We start from the raw sequence: 21,160 nt of genomic DNA, 5'->3' as shown, positions 1-21,160 counted from the left end.
CACAAGCCGGGCCTCTAGGTAACAGGGTAGGGGGGCTGGGAGAGGAGCTGTCAACCTGCACCCAGATGGAAATGGTGACTTCACGCAGAGACTGATCCGAGATCAGCGGCTGCTTACACCGTCGCAGCTGGTTGAAGTCAAGGCTGGGGGATGGTAAACTGATCCCGGGTCTGTGCTCGTATAGCTCCTAATACAGGTCCTCTAAACAAGGAAAGATGAAGATCTGTTGAAAGCAAAGTGATTAAATTGTCAACTTGGTGAATTCACCTGCAGAAAGAAGAGCACAAAGCTGAAGCTGTTGCAGCAAGCCTGTTATATCACCTCCCAAACTGACACACAGTATCATTTTCACTATAGCTTACTTTTTAAACTCAATCAGGCTCTGAATGGTGTCCAGCATGAAAGAGACAGCAACTTCTTGTCATAGAGTTATAAAAATTGATAATTTACAGAAAGATATGCTCATGTCAGCCTTGAATATTCAAATTATTAAACATTCTCAATCCACAGATAAGGTTTGTTTGATGCTGCTGTTGTTACTTTAAATTTCATTTGTAAATAGACCTCTTTCCCCTCCCCCTCAACATCCTTATTTTCACTGGCCTCTGTGGGGCGGACCTCCATGTGCCACTCAACACGTGCCAGCCAATCAGATGTGCATTCTCTGAATGCAGTATTTGAGTAACCAATAGGCTCTGTAGAGGTTTCTGAAGCCCCTGGTGGTCACCTCTACACTCTGCTGTCTGTAAAGCTATGAGAATGCCTTTTATGATTGCAGATTTTGCACAATAGTGACTATTCACATAACCGTGTGTGCTTCTCTAGGTGGAAAATAGTAATATTAGTATTTAGTATTTAGGCCTAATTCTCAAGTGTATGTTACTGGGTTAGTAGCCTATACTCACCATTGCTTGTGTTCATGCATACATGTATGAGTGAGTGTTTATGTCCACATGCAGGTGTTGTATGTATGTACCTGCATGCTGACAGGGCTTATTGTAGAATGGGCTTCAGTAAAGCTGGAAACATGTTACACTATGTATAGCTTTAATATCTCCATAATGTTGACCTTCAAAAACTAAAATAAGTTGAAGTTGAAGTAGAAGAAAGACTACTGTAGATATGAAAGGTGCGGTCCTTGACTCTTAATGAGTAAATATTAATAATTAACACAAAATTAGGTTACAGGTTGGTTTTCAAGATCTTTGAGGATATGCACTGAATCATACAGTCTCCGTACATTACTCTGTAGTGTGCGAGGCTTTTGGATTCATTTGTCCTCCTTTACAACTGAAACTCAGCCCAGTAGGAAACATCATGATGATATAAATCATATTTTACTGTTCCAACTGGAACCAGGTCAAATTTGAGAATAATTTTGTAGTTTGACCTGGCTAATGGCAGACATGTGCATGTAGTGTGTTAATAATTATTGTGTGGTTAGTCCTGGTGCATATCCTTTTGGATTTCTTCCCCTGATTCTTTTATATGTGCTTGTTCAAAAAATAAGTTTTTATATATTTACCTTATATACCAAAAAGATGTATTTGTGCAACATGCCAACTGTTGACTTACTCAGCCAGTGGTCAAAGGGATACCATGGTTGTGGATCTATCTGTGGTCAGACTGTATTGTATTGAGGAAAGTCTACTTTACACTTTCTTTTAAGTATAGCTAATGGGGATTAACAGAGATTCTGGAAGTGTAGCATCCTTTAGCATTTCGCATAGATGATGAAATTGCAATGTTTTGTTTCAGCAATGTTTTGTTTTAGCATTGCACTAAGTTTATGTCATGTTATGTTTGATCAGGCCTGTGGGTGGACGGCTCTAATGTAAATTGAAAACAAACAAACCGCTCCTTACGGCGTTGTGTGTCCAGAGGTCTGTGTCTAATACACACTCCCCAGTAAGCTATACTTTTTTCCGCTAGAGTTTGTCATGTTAGTACCAAATTGAAGAGAGCTGATAGCAGGAGTCCAGCACAGTGTGAGCTCTCGAACGGCAGGATGATAAGGTTTCGGCTTATACGGTTACCAGGTGCTAGGCAACTCATGCAGACACACATGTACAAAAGCACCCACATCCTTCTAGCAGTGATGATGATATCCAAAACCTGGTAACACAGTGAACACAAACATTTAGCGAGAACAGTTTGTGCATCTCTACTCGTGTTAATGTTTGTGTTCTCAAACTAATCAGAAGTCACAAGCCTGGTGGAACATGTTACACCATGTCCTTGTAGCATGTATTGCAATGCCAGTAACTGATGATTCATGATACATATTATTCAAGTCAAGATACTTTTAATAAGTAATGATAAGACCTGCAGTTTGAATGTATTTTCTCAAAGACACAGACAGAGAAGAGGCCATGGGTTTCCATTGTCTGCTTCTTTTCTTCCCTCCCCTATATTATTATCAAGCCTGATCTTTCACTGAAGCCGCCAGACTTCACAGGATTCCCACAGTTTCCCAAGCTGGTTGGAGAAATGGGTGAAAGGTCAGAGCAATGTCTCCCTCTCTCCCTCTCTCACCCCCCCCCTCCACCCCCCTTCCCTCTTTTTCTCCCTGCATGTGTTCATGTTCATGAATGTGACATGAAGCTCTAGTTTAACAGCATGCCTGTCCTTGCCCCAGCTTACACAGCTGACTAAAGCATGTGTATAAATGCGGAAGCCGTCCTAGCAACCAAACCCTGTGTCGTAAACACTGCTATTTTGTTAAAGACCAAGGTGTGGCCATGGACAGGTTGACTCAGGAGACTTGATGTGTGATGACGCCTGAAACAGACAGTAAGGTAACTTGTTTGTGAGAGGCTGTTTGGCAACTCATCCCTTCCTTGAGCAGGAAAAAACAGATCCTGATGGGATGTGCTGTGTGGGAGATTACTAATACTGAAAATTCACAGCAGCATCCTCTGTATATTTTTTCATTTTTATTTTTATTTTTAGAACAAGTGACCATGGTTAGGCAAGCTTAATTGTTTTTTTTGTTAAATGTGTAATAGTAAAGGTGTATCTAGTCATATCCTGTCTTTGGAAACCATGCTATGTTAGTGAACAGACATTATTTCATTGATGAAGTCTAACTGAGTTTCCACAAACTCCACAAAATGTTTTAAATGACTTCTTGTTTAACTAACCTTAATGACCTTTTCTTCATGTGTTTTGAGTCTACCTTGGCCTGCAGATCTCTACCCTCCTCTTTCAGGCCTCGTTGCCCCAGTGTAAGTGGCTGCTGGCGGATGATAAGACCAGCAGCCCCAGGAGATAGGTTGGACCTGCTCCCTTGTGTTACCACTACCTTACAGTGCCAGCAGCACTGTAATGACCTACATGTGACACAGTGGGGCTGTTCAGGTTGCAGATCTGTACAAGAGGCTGCTATATTTAAGGTAATTGAAAGGAATACTATAACATTTGGGGACCCCCCCCCCCTTTTTTTTTGTTAAAGGTGCAGTGTGTAGGATTTAGGCGTACCTAGCAGTGAGGTAATACTCCTCCCCTCATCCTCCACTTAAAAGTGTGTAGAAGAACCTGTGATGGTTGCAAAGGCCCTCTCTGGGGCCAGTGTTTGGTTAGTCCATTCTGGGCTACTGTAACATAGTGGTGCAACATGGCAGGCTCCATGGAAGAGGACTCACTCCGTATGTAGATATAGGCCTCATCCTAAGGTAACGACAGCAATTCTTATTTCCAGGTGATTATATGCTAATTAAAGCATATTTATGAGTATTGTATTCTCATTTCTGCTTAGTGCCACTACATTCTACACACGTCACCTTTAAGACTTCGATTGGGTCTAAACCATTCTCATGTTGGTGCATTAACAATGGAGCCAGTACGGATTTCTGGCACAACTTCACCTATTTCCAATGAGCATGGAGAGATCTGAAGTCTTCCAAGCCGGAAGAGGTCAAGATGCCAGTAACAAGAACTTGGAGCCAACCAGCACAGCTGTTTGATTTACACTGGTGAAGGCCACAAGCCAAAATATGTTGGTTTCCTGACTCGCTAATGAACACACTTTATCTTGTTTATTTTATTTATACTCAAAGCAGTATGGTAGTACAGTGGTGCTTTCAATTAAATACTAACATCATCATGCTAATTGCTAACATGTTCACAATGACAATCATAACTATCATAGTTCAGCTAACATAAGTACAGTTTAGGCAGATGGGAATGTGAGTGTTGTTTTAGGTAAGACCTACAGAGCATTTATTAGTCTGCAATTCAACTATTAAATGCTCCATAGGTCTTCCCATTGTTGGTAAATGCCTTATCTGATTATCAAGGTAATTTATTCATCTGATTTATGGATTTTTACTCTGCATACATCACTCTGGTGTTTTTTAATCCCTTTTGTATGCTGTATATTATTTATTAGTTTGTTTTTGTAAAACAAGCTGCTTCAAACAAATTGCCCCTTGTTGAATTAATGCAATTGTTTGTATTGTATTGTATATTATGTATTTGGATTTGGAATTTTTATCTAATGATGGTGGTGGTAGATGAAGTTAAAGCACCAGTAATGTATTACAGTTTACCCTGATGGGGACATTTAGGTTTGTATCAAATTTCATGCACGGTCATCTAAATAGTTGTCAGGACATTTCACTAAGGACAATATATACACTTTGTAGTGGTGCTAGAGGAAATATCTGTGGATCACAAAAGTCAGTAGCATTCAACGTCTGAGGACAATGAATGCTTCTACACAATTTCACAGCTATCCATCAAATAGTTGCTGAGATATTTGAGTCTGGACTAAAGAGGCAACAAGTTGTAGTTCTATGGGGAGTGATCTGCTGGGATCTTGTGTTAGCCTCAGGTTGGCAGACAACCAGTGTATACTGCAGGTGGTCCCTAAGATTAGCATGCAACTTCCTGTAAAGCATCCACTAGATGTTTTTTAGATTCTTTTTGCTGTTTATGTCCAAACAAACAAAATATAACACATGGGTTAGTGAGCTTTTAAAAGAACTGGTAGGCAGTTTTTTTTTCATCTTTGGAGAGAGCTAGACTAGCTGTCCATCCTGTTTCCAGTTTTAATGCTAATTTGAATTTATTACTGCTGCTCAGTGGTATTAATCCTTCATCTAACAAAAAAAAGTGAATATGAGTGTTTTACAACAGTGTCAAACTATTCCTTTAAAACACCTGCATCAATAACTCCAAAGTCCAACCTTTGATGGGTGTTATGCAGCCTTTGATGGGACACTCACAAACCGTGAAAAGGGTTATTCAAGACATCAAGATTTATAAATCCCACCGGGAAATACAGGAAAAGAACATCTGTGTAAAGTTCAATTGCTAATTTAAGCTGTTGTTGCCAATTCTCAGCCTTTGAGGCTTCAAACCCTTGATGTTTGGTCCAAAAGTACATTTATTCAAGAATTGTACTTGCGTATAGTTTTGAGAAAAATATTGTACTTGTTACATTACTTTATTTATTACATGTTTATAATAACTACTTACTTTTAAGGTGGTTTTAAATAAAACATATATACCTGCTCCTTTAAACTCCCTTCAGGTTTAAAGTTGTTAAAAGTACTTGAGTTTATGCATCACTATTAACAATCTAATAATGCAATATATAACAATAGCTCACACAGGTCATTGTTCTGCATGATGGGTACTTCACTTTAATACTTTGCTTTTTTAAATCTGTTTCCAGGCCCACTGCACTGTGTCTGTGTATATCAGAAACACAGGTATGGAGACAAATACAAAAGCAATGCAAGTACAAACTTGCCACAGATAATATTTAAACTTCAAAGGCTTAATTTGAAATATAAAACAAAGATTACAGTATAATATGAAGTTAAAAAAAATGTAGTTTACTTCATTTTATTATCTGAGTCTTGCCCTCATAATTCCCTTCTTGCACTGTCCACTGTGACGTTTGGAGGTCTGCGGCCTTAGATAACAAATTTCTGTCTGAGTGTCATATTGCATACAGTGTGTCTGTACATGCTGCCCCCAACAGCACTCCACAGTCCCAAGATAACCCCCTGAACACACATAACACTTCTACTATTCCTTACTCAGCACAGACTCAACATGGCAGGTTCCTGTCACCCATCCAAAATCACACCACCACAACATCAACAACAGAACTGATATAGCCAGAGCCCCCTACCCCCCACACCCCCACCCCCTGCTTTGCTGGAAGACCCCTCTGCAAGCCAGTGTATTTCATTCTGCAGACGGAGAGAGAGAGGATGCTGGGGAGGCTTCAGTCCCTCTCACCCTTTCCCCTTTTCCTTCCACTAGAGCCTTCTTGAGCTCTCCTAAAGCCCTCGTGCCATGTGTGCATCCCATGGGTCTGTCCCTACAAGGCTAGAGCAAACAGGGCCTGGAAGTGGTGTCCTTGGCAAGGGTGTGCTGATAAACACAGCAAGAGAGAGGACAGGCTGTGCTCTCCAGAGGGGGGACTTCAGCCCCTTCATTCCTGCTCCCCTGGAGGATATTATGAAACTTCACGAGGGAGCTATTTTAAATTCCCCAAAGGATTAGGGTACCTTGAATGATGAGAAAGCACTGTATTTTAGCCTCTATATGGTTTGACTCAGTTTATCTGACAACTATTGTACTGTAGGTGTCCTGTTAGTCTTTCTTGAAATTTACCTTCACTTCCGCCAGCTTTTCTTGCAGATAGTGTTGGAAGAAGAGGGCCCCCCTGCCAGGACGTGCCCCCTAGCTCCGAAACCAAAACATGACCTGCAGGCTAAAAATAGCACAGCGCAAGGATTAGATAAAAGAAAATGAGCTTCAAATATAATAGTTTCTTTTCCATCCATTCATCCTGACGTCAGTTCAGGTATCATGTTCACAAACCGTCACTAAAAACAGTTTGGATCCTCTTCTTTTTTTTTACCCATTTAAACAAAAAGTCTGTACTTAGGTTGAACTAATATAACATTACACAAACGAAAAATAGTCCGACTACATAGGGATGGTTCAATAGTTTGAGGCCAAACTAAAGTTATGACCTGAAATTACATAACGTGGTCGTGGTCGGAACAAATATATTCCGTTCCTATGTCATCTCCAATTACAAACCCATTCATGTACCCGTATGTTGCTCTTCTTATACACGTCATGACGCTGCTTTTCGCAAGTAGGGGATGTAGCTCAGTGGTAGAGCGCATGCTTTGCATGTATGAGGCCCCGGGTTCAATCCCCGGCATCTCCACACCTTTTGAGGACGCTGTTTTTCAGTCACCTTTTGTGTATTTACGAGGTTATGGTTATCATATATAATAACTTTCTATAGCGGACAGCGTAGTGTTTCGGCTGCGTTACGTAACAGGAAATTCATGATGCTTTTAAAATCGTAAACCTTAAAGTTAACTTTGCCGATTAAGTATACATTGTATTTCTTTGTTCTTCTAATGACCCCCATCGGCTGTGTCATTGGTCAAGTCTCAACTGAAATGAATTGAACTGATTTGAACGTCTATCATGTTGTAATCAATTTAATTGATGAATAAAAAAAACATTAAGTGGTGATTGTATTATTTTTGTTTTACCATATCCAGTTAGATTTGGTAGCATTCACTAGTTAGCTTTTCAAATGTAATGTAATGTGAATACTTATGTATGTATATTCGACATGATTGGTATACTGCACAGTTAATATGCGTGGATTTAAGTGACAAAATAATCTCCTTTTAATAGGTTTATTGTATTGGTCAAGGATGAATGTCCAAGCTTAGTGTTTAGATATAGTGTGCTGAGATGTTTGTACAGGTTGAATTTAGTTGCCTCTTTTTTTACTACCACTTTTTGTTTTGATGCATCTTTTATCAGTCACAATAGAGAATGAGGGGACAAATAGGTAATCCCAAAAGCAGAATTTCTGTTTGACTGTTAATAAAATTTCTGGTTGTAGAGGAAGAGGACTCAGTCAGTCATGTCAGTAAGAGGCCTGCAAAAAGGTCAACATTTAACTTTTCATCCCTTCAGGTTTTCTGTAGGATGAGGCTTACAAAAAAAGCACAGGTGACCACACTTAATGTGTGTTGAATGATGCTGTCTACGATGGCTGATCATAAAAAAGTGTCAATACTATACACCTGTAGTTTAAAATGTAACTGGATGTACTTTCAGTTTTTGTTAATTGTTGGCTGCCAGAGAAACACATTCTTCAATGAAGGGGTTTAAATTAGCAGTTTGCTCACTTAGCCTGCAGCCAGGGGAAGGAATGACAATACTGACAGAAACTCTGGGGACATCCCTCATTTTGGATTTGGTTGAAAAGTTATAAAGGGCATGACACAGATTTGTGTGATCTGCTTTTAGCAAGTTGGTTGAGACCGGTTTTCCAGCAGGACACACTATCTGTGGTGAAACAAGACCACTCTGAGGGTCAAGCCCTCACATGTACTATACAGGTGCAAATAACTGCTTAACCCAAATACTTTGCGTCTATACATTACAACCTAAAAATGCCATTTAAGAACCACCTTTATATTATTGTCACAGATCCATACCTCAGGTGTCAAGCGAACATTCCTGAAGGTGGAAAAGGAGGAGACAGATCCATCACTCCTGTCTGAAGCTCCAACAGGTTGTTATACTTCACCTGCAGGTCACTGAAGAATGCACACATCATCTATGCCATGGTATATAACAACATTAAGTGCAACCCTGTGCAATATCACTAAAGTATTAGAAGATTCATAATTAAATAATATTACAGTAGTTGTTTTTATGGTGAAGTGTATGGTATTTGATCTCATTTTCAACTATAAACAAAACAGGTTTGATAGGCTACACTGAAAATCCAGGCCTTATAGTACAACCTCAATGTATCAAAAGTGAATTGTAACCACTGAAACAAAATGATTACACCTGTGACTTCCAGATAACACTAATTGCCTGAATGAGGTTATAAAAGAACCTGTGAATACCACAACTTTCTCAATTTTGTCCTGCGTTGTGTCTCATGCAACATAGTGACTCCACATGGTGAGGAATTCCTTGAACAAGTAAGAAAGAAGATTGTAGATGGAAGAGGGTACAACATCATCAGAAGGCTAATAAGCCAAAACACAGTTGAAAAATGACAGTATGCACAATTCACTTTATACACAATGTTGCATTGAAAAACAGACGGACAAGTGCTTCTGACCTGGTACAAGGATTATCTGTGGAAACTGCTATTTCATTGACTGCTCTGACAGTACGGAAGACACTGCAAGAAGTCAACCTCTACGGATGATGTCCAATAAGAAAACCATTGCTCACAAAATGCCACAAAACTGCAAGATTAAACATTGCCAAAGAACCTGAAGAGATGCCTGATGAATGGTGGTGGCAGATTGTTTGGTCAGATGAAAACTAAATAAGGTAGCTTGGATCAGATGGGGTTCAGCATGTTTGGTGTAGACTTGGCCAGGACTGCCACAGTGACTATACAGTGCCGACCTTAAAACCTGGAAGTGGGAGTGCGCTAATGTGGGGATGCATGAGTGAAAATGGTATAGGGTAGATGACATTTATAGATGGCATTATGAATGCAGGTTTACATACCTAAAGACTGAATGGAAAGATGACTACCAGACTCAAGAAGAAAGAAGTGACAACTCTGACCAGGCAATGTACGTCTCCTAATCTAAATCCAACCATGACAGTATTTTAAACAGGAAGGCAGGGTAAACCAACCTGTCAAGCAAAGAAAAACTGAAAAGAATCATCTGTGAACAATGACAGGAGATCTCTCTATAGCAATGTGAAAGACTGGTATAATCCCTGCTCGGGAGGATCCAATGTGTCAATAAAGCGGTCACACACTATTAAAGAATCAAAGAATGGAGTCTCACTAATGAAGGATTTGACTTTTCTAGCAATTCATTCTTAAATATGGATCTTTCAGTATAGTTACATTAATCAAACATTCTGTTTTTCAAATTAACTGACTTTATTCATCTTGGATTTTGTCTAAAAACAAATAAAACTGTGTTCAAATGGATAGAATTTGTAATTACATAACATTATAGTGATACTGACCAGGGGTGTACTCAGTTTTGTTATGTACTGTATGTACCTTTTAAAGAGATGTCAAAGCAGTAGATGTATTACAGTGTTATGCTAAATTTAAGCTTTACTAAACAAGGCATCCTGTGGAAAAAACATGTCCGATGCCTGTTCAGATAGGACTCTTTAACAGTTACTGCACTATCAAGTCATTAGTACACGCATCTTATGGTCCAACCTGAAAATGTTGTTACTGAGTCATCAGAAACGACAGGTAGATCTAAATCTGTCACTTCGGTCTGCATCACAACAAACATTGTTGACCTTATCCAGCCGCAGGGCTTGGCACAACACACACATTCCTCAGTGTCTAGTCTCAACCCTCATTTGTTTGTGCACGTGTGACTATTATTATCAGGCTGAAGGATTTTATACTGGTCAGTCACCTCACCTGCTCAGTGATATTAATGTCTTCTGACTGTGATCTTTGCAGCCTTTACTAACAAACCTGCTGTTTAAATATACAATCAAGAAGATACAGTATGTGATCCTTGGTTTAACCACTGACCTAAAAACCCCCAATCACTTGGTCATTATTGGTCTTTGAATGCCCTCTTGTGGTTCATCTTAGAATAGCCTGTCCATACACAGTTCACTGTGTGAACAGTGGGTGGCGCCACTTGTTTGAGCCTTTCCTCACCTAAAATGACCCTGACAGAGGACAGAAAACTGCAAATAAATGAGTGTTGAACTCTACAGGTACTAACAAATCAGTAATGAGGACAGGTTCAGACATTACTTCACATTGTGCTGATAATCCAATCAAAAGATTCTTTCCAGGCTACACATGACTACAGCAATGAAAAAGTGATGCATTTAATTCCCAAAAATGTAGGACTGAATACATGCTTTTTAATGATGTGCAGGAGGTTTTCAACTTCAACTTCAATTTTATTAAGATCCTATAATCCATATGGTTTTGCAGGCCAAAGACAACAATTAACACAATAGAAAGGACAGTACATAGAACAATATCTGACTTAAAGAACAGGACTTGAATATTAAAACTAAGATTAAGATTTTCAGACATACAGACATTACAAACATTTAAAGACATTCAGACATAACAATGTTAAAAAGTGCATTTAGTGTAAAGTGCTTTGTGTCTATATTCATTAAGTAAAGTGCAGTTTATTTAATAGATTGATTGCAACTGGCACAAATGAAAATTGAAACCTGTTGGTTCTGGTCTGTGGAGGAGTTTGGAATTCTGTGTGATGTGTGTAAGTGTCATCCAGAAGAATAGACTGGGCTTACTACAGGGTTTGGGACTGGAAAATTTCAGATAGTGTTGTCTGGGTGACTCCTACCACTTTGCCACAGTATTTCCCGATTTGGCTGATAGTAGCTTTATTTTTCACACTCAGACCTCCAAACCAACAAATCATGGAGAAACACAACAGACTGAATTATAAAAAATGGTCATCAAGGTTCTGCCCACATTAAAATACCTGTTTCCTCAAGCAATGCAGGTATTGCTGACCTTTCTTGCACAATGCTGAAGTGTTAATGTCAAAGCACAACCTACAATCAATAACTGTTCCCAAGTATTTGTATGACTCCACACTCTCTATTATCTCCCTCTTAATGGTGGTTTGTTTAGAGACTGGTGATTTCCTTCTGAAGTCAACTGATATTTCTTTAGTTTTAATTGCATTAAGCTGTAAAAAGGCATCATCACACCAAGCAACAAAATCATCCAATACTGGGCCATGGCCTGACTCATTATCCTCCAGTAAGCTCACAATAACCGAATCATTGGCAAACTTCACTATGTGCCTGTTTTCAGACTGACTGCAACAGTCATTTGTATACAAAATATATAACAGGGGTGACAGTACACATCCCTGTGGGGATCCAGTGGAGGACTGTAGTGCTTCAGGGAGGCAGCCATTGACTTTTACCCTCTGATTTCTCTCTGTTAAAAAGTCTAAAACGTACCCCACCAGATTCTGACTCTTCATGTGATTTCTCCCAGAGTGTTCATTCATTTTCCTCAGAATGTAAACCACTGACCATAACATGACCTTTAACGGTGCCATATATTACATCAAAGGAAGCCTGTGGTTGGACTGCATTGTGTCTGACTGCTGTCCAGATAAGCTCATAGCAGAGACACAATCTGGCTCAGCTCCATCTCTGTTAGCATCACCAGAAAGCTGTTTGGGACACATCAACTACTTAAAGATATTAGAAAATTGAACCTGTAAGTTTGGAAAATGAGGAATACAGAAAAAAGCCCATTGTATTATATTATTCTATGTTTTCATAACTAAAACATATGCTGTATATCAAGTTTACACAGTGTATTCTAAGCTAAAATGAACTGTCATCATAATGATAAATATTAAACAGTATTTGCTAATATGTAACCATCAGTTGTACTGTCTAATATTTGTTTAGGGCATCATGACACAGTCGATCAAAAGACTAACATTATTGTTATTGTGGTATTATCTGGTGGTGATAGATGTATGAAACTGCAGGTGTATTTGATCAACGGTTGGTTACACTACACTACTTCAACAGTACAGTATATAAAGTAGTAACTCCTCTGCTTTCAAACTGGAATACGACAAAGCAAGAAGAAATGAAAATATTCTTCAAAAAAAGTGTCACAGCCTCAGTGACTGCATCCAGAGTCAGTGCTTACATCCAAACACAAGAATACATAATTGTATAATTGATATTTGAATTGTATGATTGAATTGTTTGACACTGTCTGTACTGCACCTTACAGATGTACAGCTTTTAGCAACTTGACTTGTACTAATGTAAATTATATTACAATATATCAATTTTACTTTACAGTTTATATTAAGTACATATTAGGGTAATACTCCTATCTTAATATCCTAACTTTTTCTTACTATCTAGCTTCCTGTTTATGTAAGTATGTGTGTATCTATGTATGGATAGATTGATGGTGTGCAATAACTTTAAGGGATCAGTATTAGAAAATATGGATTACATTTGGTCAGTCTATGTTGCTTCAGTTTCTTGCAGCTGTGTCGATGCTTTGCAGTACATTATCATGATTTATGAGACAGGTAAATAATTGTACTTTTCAGCTTTCCACCACTGGGTAAATAAAAGTGTCATATTGTCATTATGGATAAACATTGGTTTTTGTCTTGCTTTAAGCTAATACAGCTACTGTAACTGCACCGGTCCAGCAAATAATGGCCACGCATCATAGGCCTACATCTATTTATGATTTATTTCCGCCTTTCGTTCATCGCACACCATAAAAACTACAAACAATAAAACATATAATAAACAATGAGTCAAAATACACATCCGTCAGTCATTTTTTAAACGTCTCTTAAGCAAGTGTCCATAATTAGACAGGCCCCAGTATGTGAGCACAGCAACAGAAATATATATCAAAAGTACATACAAAAGGCATTTCAACAAATATTATTAAAATATTAATGTGACACAATTAAAAGTACAAAAACAAATTAGTACAGCTTCATTATTGAAGCCTCTCCTATCTACACCAACCGGTCTGAGTCTGGTTCTGCCCAGTTCTGCCTGAGGTTTCTTCCTGTTAAAAGGGAGTTTTTTCTTGCCAATGTTGCCAAGTGCTTGCTCATGTGGGAATGTTGGGTCTCTTTAAAATGAAAACCGGAAGAGTTCAGTTTAGAACCTGCTCTATGTGTAAAGTGCCTTGAGATAACGTCGTTGTGATTTGGCGCTATACAAATAAAGATTGATTGATTGATTGAATAAAATTACAGTGTGCACCAGAATATTGTTAATTTGGCATACACATTTCCTCTGCTGCCACATTGGCTCTTTCCTTTGCAGGTATGCGGTTTCTCTCTCTGCTGTCGTATTGGTTCTGACCCATAATAACAGGGGGTGTGCCCTTCACTGAACTCTGGACATTTGGCTTATGACACTCAACATCAAAATATTTAACAATATTGTATAGCCTATATTTTTAACAAAAAAGTATTTTTAAGGTAGGGTATTTTAGTCAAATTCTAAATCAAAGTTACCATTTCTTTTAAACACCTTATTTATTACATTTTAACCCCTTTTTAATCACGGTATGAATTCAAACATTGAAGAAATGATTACTGAAAAAAACAGTTACAGCTACATTTGTTTTATCATAAATGTAGCTACGTTTTAATATTGGAACAGGTGATTGTTAGGAGATGTGAGCACATTATCAACAATAGGCCTATATTTTCATAAGTCAGTCAAGCCAAATTGTATTGGTTTAGCCCAATATCACAAAAGATACGTGTACACAATATGACCATATGACACACTCTTTTCTTACACCCAAAATTTAAATAAGGAAAAACTCCATAAAAACATGTTATCAGGAAAAAAAGGAGAAAACCCTCAGATAGTCTGTACAGAGTAGGCCTATACTAAAATTGCAAAAGGACAATAAGGAAAATCTACAATATACATCTGCATTGACCAGAATGGACTGAGCTAGGGATGAGAAGTTTCAAGCATTCCTGGACAAACTCTGCTCTGGTCACTTTACACAAGACCTACCATATGCAGGGAGTTGTGTAATCCAGTGAGCTGAATGTCATGTTGAAAAGAAGTAACCTAGATTTTCACTGAAACATGTGAGCATCTAATGTATAGATTTGAACAGAGAGACAGCACAGAGCATGTGTGTAGGAGTGTGTGTCCATACAGCCAGCTCTGCATTCCTCTGGGATAATCTTATCTCCCTCCTGCTGGTCTTATGGACCTCTGAACTGCAGCGCAGCACTCACACACACTCCAGTCTACATGTATAAACAAACAGTCACACAGTGTTGAAGTAGTGTGATGCAATTCACACACATTATAAATACTCCTAATGAATCAGCTGACATGCTCATATCTATACCAGTGTGTTATGTGGGTGGGTTGAAGATAATGTCATAATAAGGCATAACACATCCAAATCTTTAATGTGATGAATAATCACTCATGAAGATACTTTTGAGTCTCCAGACCAGCTAGTGGTAATCTTTAAGGCTGAATACACCAAGCAAGAAGTGAACTGGCTCTACGTAAAGAGACATCAGTGCACATTGATAGTTGCTGCTAACCACAGACTCATTCTTTTCTTTCACATTCAACTAGAGAATCACTGTATCGTCACATCCGCCCTCTGACTCACATCTTGGGAAATGTAATGCATCCCTTGAATCGTTGCATGTACAAAGAACACTATGCGGGGTCAACCTGCATAAACATCAAATGTAAATGTATTTGAGTGGCCGTTACCTGTCGTCTGAATGCACTGAAAGGTAACAAAGCACCTTTGTGATTGATTGTTCAGGAGCTATCAGTACTGGTTTAAAAAAACATGTCTTTAAGCTGCTCTATTCAACTCAACTATACAAGTGCGTCACTTGATCAAAACACACTTTGTACAATCACAACAGATCACGGGAGTTTACTTCTTGAAAGGGCAATGGGGTGAAAAATGGTCGCCACCCATCAGCTCACATATGATTTGAAATGTATTCAGCTGATGAAATGAAGAGTTGGTTAAAAATACAAAAAATAGTTTTTAACCAAAGCATATTAAATATCAAATGTCAACTTCACTATTAATCCCTGACAAAACTGAGATTTGTTTTGCAGGATTTTATGACATGACCCATCAGTGTCGCCATGAATACAGCATCTTAAAGTGTTTCACCTAACTGTGTTTCATGTCTCCATCCATAATCAACATGTCAGAGAAATGATTAATGTTGAAATGTTTTTCTTCATGCTGACAGGTCAGTAATGATGTTGGGTTCTTCTTCAGTCTTGTCGGTTGGAAGAAATCCAAAAAGGTAAAAGAGTCTGACAGCAAAGAAGAAAAGATGGGTTTCGATAACAAATAAAACAAATCAAATCTTCTCTGAAACAAGTTTTTGAAAATAAATTAAATTCAGTTTGACCTATGTCATTTGTAATTATTTTAAATAGTTTTCATTTTTTACTTTAATTTTTCCTAAAATTCTTTTTTCTAAATTTTGATGTCAGTGATCAGTGCTGCCATAGACACAGCAGCTTACATTATCTCTCCTGATTCTATTTATTTTTTCATATCATCTTATAATTTGTTCATTTATTTGGATTCCCATTAGTTTTCATCAATACTGCAGCAATTTCATGTTTTAATGAAAATCAAACAGAAGTGAAAATAATATCCCATACATACATATGCAGTATGCACAGTAATAGTTACACAAAGTACAGCGCTAGTCTATAATTTAATTAGCAGCAGCACCGCATACTGATTGCAATGAATGTCAAACACAATATGATTCCCCATTGCTGTTCTTGTAATAATAAACAGTATAAATCATGTATCTGTTAGAACAGCCTTACATCTGTCTGTGATCTGTTAGAAACCTCTCTGGTGTTTCTTTTTAAGTATTCTCATTCATGTGTTCTCTCATAAATGATGGTAAATCATTCTGCTCAATTGACCAATTTCTATAACCTGTTCTACACGATTACCTGTGACTGTGTGATGCATTTTGTTTTCTATGTGACATCCTGACTAACATCATTTCTGTATTTTTAAAGTATTTTTATTTACTTTATATGACAAAAAGCACGGCAAGGTCAATATAGGGATGATGTATTTTATCTCAAGAGGTATGGGGTCACACATGTTTGCATTTCAGCATGAAAAGTTAAAAAAGAGGCTGAACAAGTGTAACAGGTGTGAGCAAAGGTTTCACATGCAATAAATAAACTGTTGGCAATATTTTTTCTTACAAAAAGCTTGAATAATTTGCCCCAGACAGTAAGCTACTAAAACTACATAAAAGACACCCATTATTAATTTCAGACCAGCACGTTCTCTTTGGCAGCAACATTTTTTTGGCATTAACAAGTAAAACCTCCCTTAGATCGGAATGAACTATTTCCCTTCTTCATTATTTTTAGTTTGAAGAGGTTTCAGCAAGACAGTTCAAGAATACAGGCTGATTTATCCCTGAGGCCACAGAGGAAAACATCTGTTCTGAGCAGCAAACTTTTCATGTCTTCATGGCCTCCGTATGTCATGAGGTCACTCTAAACCCTGTTGTAACACAAATTGTCTGCAGTCAGCCCTACAGTCAAACTGCTCTCCTCAGAGGAGCAAATTCAACAGTGTGTAATCAGCTGTTTTCACTTACAGCCTTCTGTGTGTCAGGTGGATGTTTCACTTTGTCTTTTTTTCTGTTTGTGTGTGTTTGACTCACAGATATACACACATATACACACACATATCTAATATAAATGATTATATACAACTACTAATCTGCTTTATAACAATTAGTTGAAATGTCTTAAATACCATTTGCACTGCCAGACTCATCCCCAGCAGTAGCCCTGCACCTTAGATTACTTTCACGTGTGTCTCTACTATTTGCTTTTTGTTTTTACTGCTGTCCTGCCCTCGTGACCCCCAGTCTACGTGGCGGCGTCAACAAGCGCTCTAACGACGTGTGAACTTTTGGGCATGCCGTGACAATGGCGCCTATAGACAGGTGCACACCCCCATCACCCACCACTCAACCTGCCACCAAGGAACTTTTCATTCCCTTTGCAATGTTAAATAGGACCACTGAAGACCGCGAAATTCAAGTATGATGGCTGGCACCTGATTTTAGGGCTCACATGGGTTGGGTGCACCTACAGAGCCAGATCAATATACCTCACGTCACATTCAGCAATGAGAATTCAAAACAGTCACTCGTGTTTTTCGTGTTCATCTTGTTCATCACGATCATAAAAATAATGAGGATTGCTTACAATTAGGCACACATGATGACGTACTTTTACGCACATGAAGAAGAAATAAAATAAAACGTGAAGCCCATTTCCTCTCGGGGTGTTATACTGGGCAGCTACATATCTTGCCATCTAAAAGCACAGCATTTAGGGCCCTGCGTGGGTTTACTTCATCATATTGTTCCTGTCAACGTGGTTAATTTTACCCCAGATCGTGCTGTGAGCGCGCTAGAGAACAGTGCCTCTTTTATTTAAACGCTCATATTCCCCGCAGCGAAAGGATGTCAGGATGAACTGAGTGCCTGATGTTTTGTATTGAGGAGAGAACAGAGCGTTTTTCTCCTACACCTTTTCAAAAAATGTCTCATCCTCACCGGGGTGCGTAAATGCCCCGAGCAACAAGCACACAAAAGAGCAATCATAAAATGTCATTTATTTGGCGACGCAGGAGTCTAAACGCTCGTAAATTGTTGCAAAATGCGCATGTCAGATACTTTGTCATAAAATAAAAATGACCTGTCCCAAATAATGCTCTCGGATAAGATAAAAGAATCATGGAAAAAGATCTCACTCCTTCCTCACCATTTTCTGCTCATTTTCATGATTATTCTAGAGACGAATTATGTGGTGGGCCACCACACAGACAGATCAATTATGAGCCAACAGAGGACGCTCCAGCCTCAGGTTGTCATATTCATATTTTAGAGGAGAGGACATGTAGTGGAGATATGAGGTGCAAGAAAGTTTTTCATGAAAATCCTGTTCCATCTGTTTTGCATCTTGCAATCATCGTTCTTAAAGCATTCATGTGCACATTTTTACGCGGTTCAAGTACAAAACAACACACATCTCGGCTGTATTTCACTTTGAATTGCAGTCATCTATTCCCATTTAATGACAATAAGTACATGCCTGAAGGGAAAGAGTGAGCCATTTGAGGCGTGAAATGCACAATTAGATTTGCGATTTGCTGCAGCGTTTGGCACATTTGGGCACCTGTGGTGAATGCTGGCGGCGCCCTGACACACACGGGGTGTGTCTTTGGGCGGAGATCTGCCCACCCACCCCGCTGCTTCTCCCCCTTCTTGTTACTATATGAGGAGGCAACTTTGCGATCCCCTCATCAAAATACTTTGAGCCTTGGTAGCTGTCTTGTGCATCTCCCCAAGCGTATTACTTTTGGTCCAACTAATTACAGCAGCTCTGTGGAGAAGAGCTGATAGAATTTGTGTGCACTCCTCCGTGGGATTTATTTTTTTAAATTAATCCGAGAAACCAGCTTTCAACATGCCTCGATCATTCCTTGTCAAGAAGTATTTCTCCAACAAGAAGCCATACTACAGGGAGAGCCAACTTGAGAGTCAAACCGGTAAGTTTTTGTCATTTACTGAATTAAATGCATTAGTGATTACGTTTGACAAGTCCAAACCCAGGCATGAATTAATCACAGTCAGCCATGGGTTCCTCATCAAGTTACCTTCAAATCTAGAACAGACCCATATGGCAGACAGACAAGTGTTGTTAATCAACTGGAAAATGTACTAATGGAAAAGAGAAGTTATGTTGAATTCAGACTGTAACAAGACACCAAGAATGAAAACAAAATTAGTGTGTTATTTGATTATCTGTTCACTGAAAAGAAAATCCACCTGACTTCCTTTCTTCTGTGTTGTCAGCTTTTGTCCCAGAAAGTTTTCCCCGAGCTGAACTTCCGACACAGAACAACAGCTCTGCGCTGACCTGTTACACCACCAGCCCACTCATGAACACCCTGCCAGCACCCCTTTCCCCAGTCACTCCTGTGTCTCTACCTCCTTCTCCACTGGGCCCTCTGGACCTCAGCAGCTCTCCTTTCAGCAGCAGTGGCGAGGAAGAGGAGGATGGTGGGCGTACTTCAGATCCCCCCAGCCCGGATGTCATCCAGCACATCTACCACTGCCTGCACTGCAGTAAGAGCTACACCAGTCTCTCAGCGCTGTCTCACCATCAGACGTCCCACCACCAGTTCTCCCATGGCACTGCACTGCAGCAGACACAGTCTCTGCCCACTGAGGCCTCGGCACGCCCAGCCTTCCATTGCAAACACTGCCCTAAGGAGTACACCAGCCTGGGTGCCCTTAAGATGCACATCCGGTCACACACCCTGCCCTGTGTGTGCCCCACCTGTGGCAAGGCCTTCTCCAGACCATGGCTGCTTCGAGGACACATTCGCACACACACAGGTATGCCACAAAAGCAACTTCTCATATTGATCAGCAAGCTCTGTTGACTTGTAAATGTAACAGCTGGTTGCACCTTGTGCTCATTGATATTCATTGATGTGTGAGCAAATGTGCATGGCACAATCTTATCTCACAGTGGTTATGCAGGAAAACAGGCAATCTGCATTAAGTGAGATAGGATAGTGTTCCTGATCTTTTAATGTTATCTGTAGCTCATTTGAAAAACAATGACCAGAGGACAGAGCTTTTGGCCTGTTAATGAAGTGTTGTTGAAGCTAACAGTTTTCTCTTTTCAAACCAGGTGAACGTCCCTTTGCTTGTCAGCACTGTAACCGGGCCTTTGCTGATCGCTCTAACCTACGCGCACACCTGCAGACACACTCCGAAGTGAAGAAGTACCAGTGTGGCTCCTGCTCACGTACCTTCAGTCGCATGTCCCTGCTGCACAAACACAATGCCTCTGGATGCTGCCCTGCCTCATAGACTCACATTCCCTGGACTGAAGCTGCCCCCCCCCCTGATTAGTGCCAAAACACCCAGAGGACATTTTGGGGAGATGGTTGCCAGCTCAAAGCCATGACAAGACTGAAAAACAGGAAACAGGAGTTCTGTTGCTTTTATAAAAAAAAGTGCCTTTTTAAAATTTCAGGGCTCAAATTTTTAAGGTTATATTGGTAACCACAGCACATTTTTGCAGCGTCCTGTCAACTGCATGTACGTGTGTGATTTGAGGGCAGCTGGACATGCAGTTAATTCCCAGGAAACTCCATTGGTGCCGGCCGGTCCGGGACTCTGGCCATGTTGCAGCTGCTTGGGTGTGTTTGTGTGTCTGTGTGTATGCGGGGATGTCATTCCTCACCATACTATACATACATGGCATGTGTGCGTGTTGAGACAGCTGTCTGTGTATTGTGTACTGTGCAGGCAGGGCGCTGAGAGATGTGTTAGCTGTGACCTCAACGACAGGTGACCCTCCGAACTCCACAAACACACACAGTGTGTCACCAGACATTAAAGAACCACTTAAGCTTGACCAAAAAAACACAGCCTGTCCTTACTAATGTCTGAATCATTGATGTCTTTTCTGACATGTTTTTACGAGATTCGACACCGTTTTTATGAATCATTTTGTTGAATGT

At 39.6% G+C, this 21,160-nt stretch overlaps 1 protein-coding gene and 1 non-coding gene across 2 annotated transcripts; both read left to right on the top strand.

The window, feature by feature from the left end:
- Positions 1 to 7,129: 7,129 nt before the first annotated feature.
- Positions 7,130 to 7,201, top strand: trnaa-ugc (transfer RNA alanine (anticodon UGC)). The gene has a single exon. It is a non-coding gene; the product is annotated as a tRNA-Ala (tRNA).
- An 11,885-nt stretch (positions 7,202 to 19,086) lies between these two features.
- Positions 19,087 to 20,604, top strand: snai1b (snail family zinc finger 1b). Its single transcript, XM_053317859.1, has 3 exons — positions 19,087 to 19,168; positions 19,476 to 20,021; positions 20,323 to 20,604. The coding sequence occupies exons 1-3, from the start codon at positions 19,087 to 19,089 to the stop codon at positions 20,502 to 20,504; spliced, it is 810 nt and encodes a 269-aa protein (XP_053173834.1). The 3' UTR covers positions 20,505 to 20,604.
- Positions 20,605 to 21,160: the final 556 nt, after the last annotated feature.

Source organism: Scomber japonicus, chromosome 4 (genome assembly GCF_027409825.1).
Source record: "Scomber japonicus isolate fScoJap1 chromosome 4, fScoJap1.pri, whole genome shotgun sequence".
NCBI classification, from domain to species: Eukaryota; Metazoa; Chordata; class Actinopteri; order Scombriformes; family Scombridae; genus Scomber; species Scomber japonicus.
Note: the sequence above shows the minus strand (reverse complement) of the source record. Positions and strands in the feature narration are given on the sequence as shown.

Coding starts and splice junctions, on each gene's coding strand:
- snai1b (XM_053317859.1), top strand. CDS start 19,087: ATGCCTCGATCATTCCTTGTCAAGAAGTATTTCTCCAACAAGAAGCCA. Junction 19,169..19,475: donor CCAACTTGAGAGTCAAACCG/GTAAGTTTTTGT, acceptor CTGTGTTGTCAG/CTTTTGTCCCAGAAAGTTTT. Junction 20,022..20,322: donor ACACATTCGCACACACACAG/GTATGCCACAAA, acceptor TTTTCAAACCAG/GTGAACGTCCCTTTGCTTGT.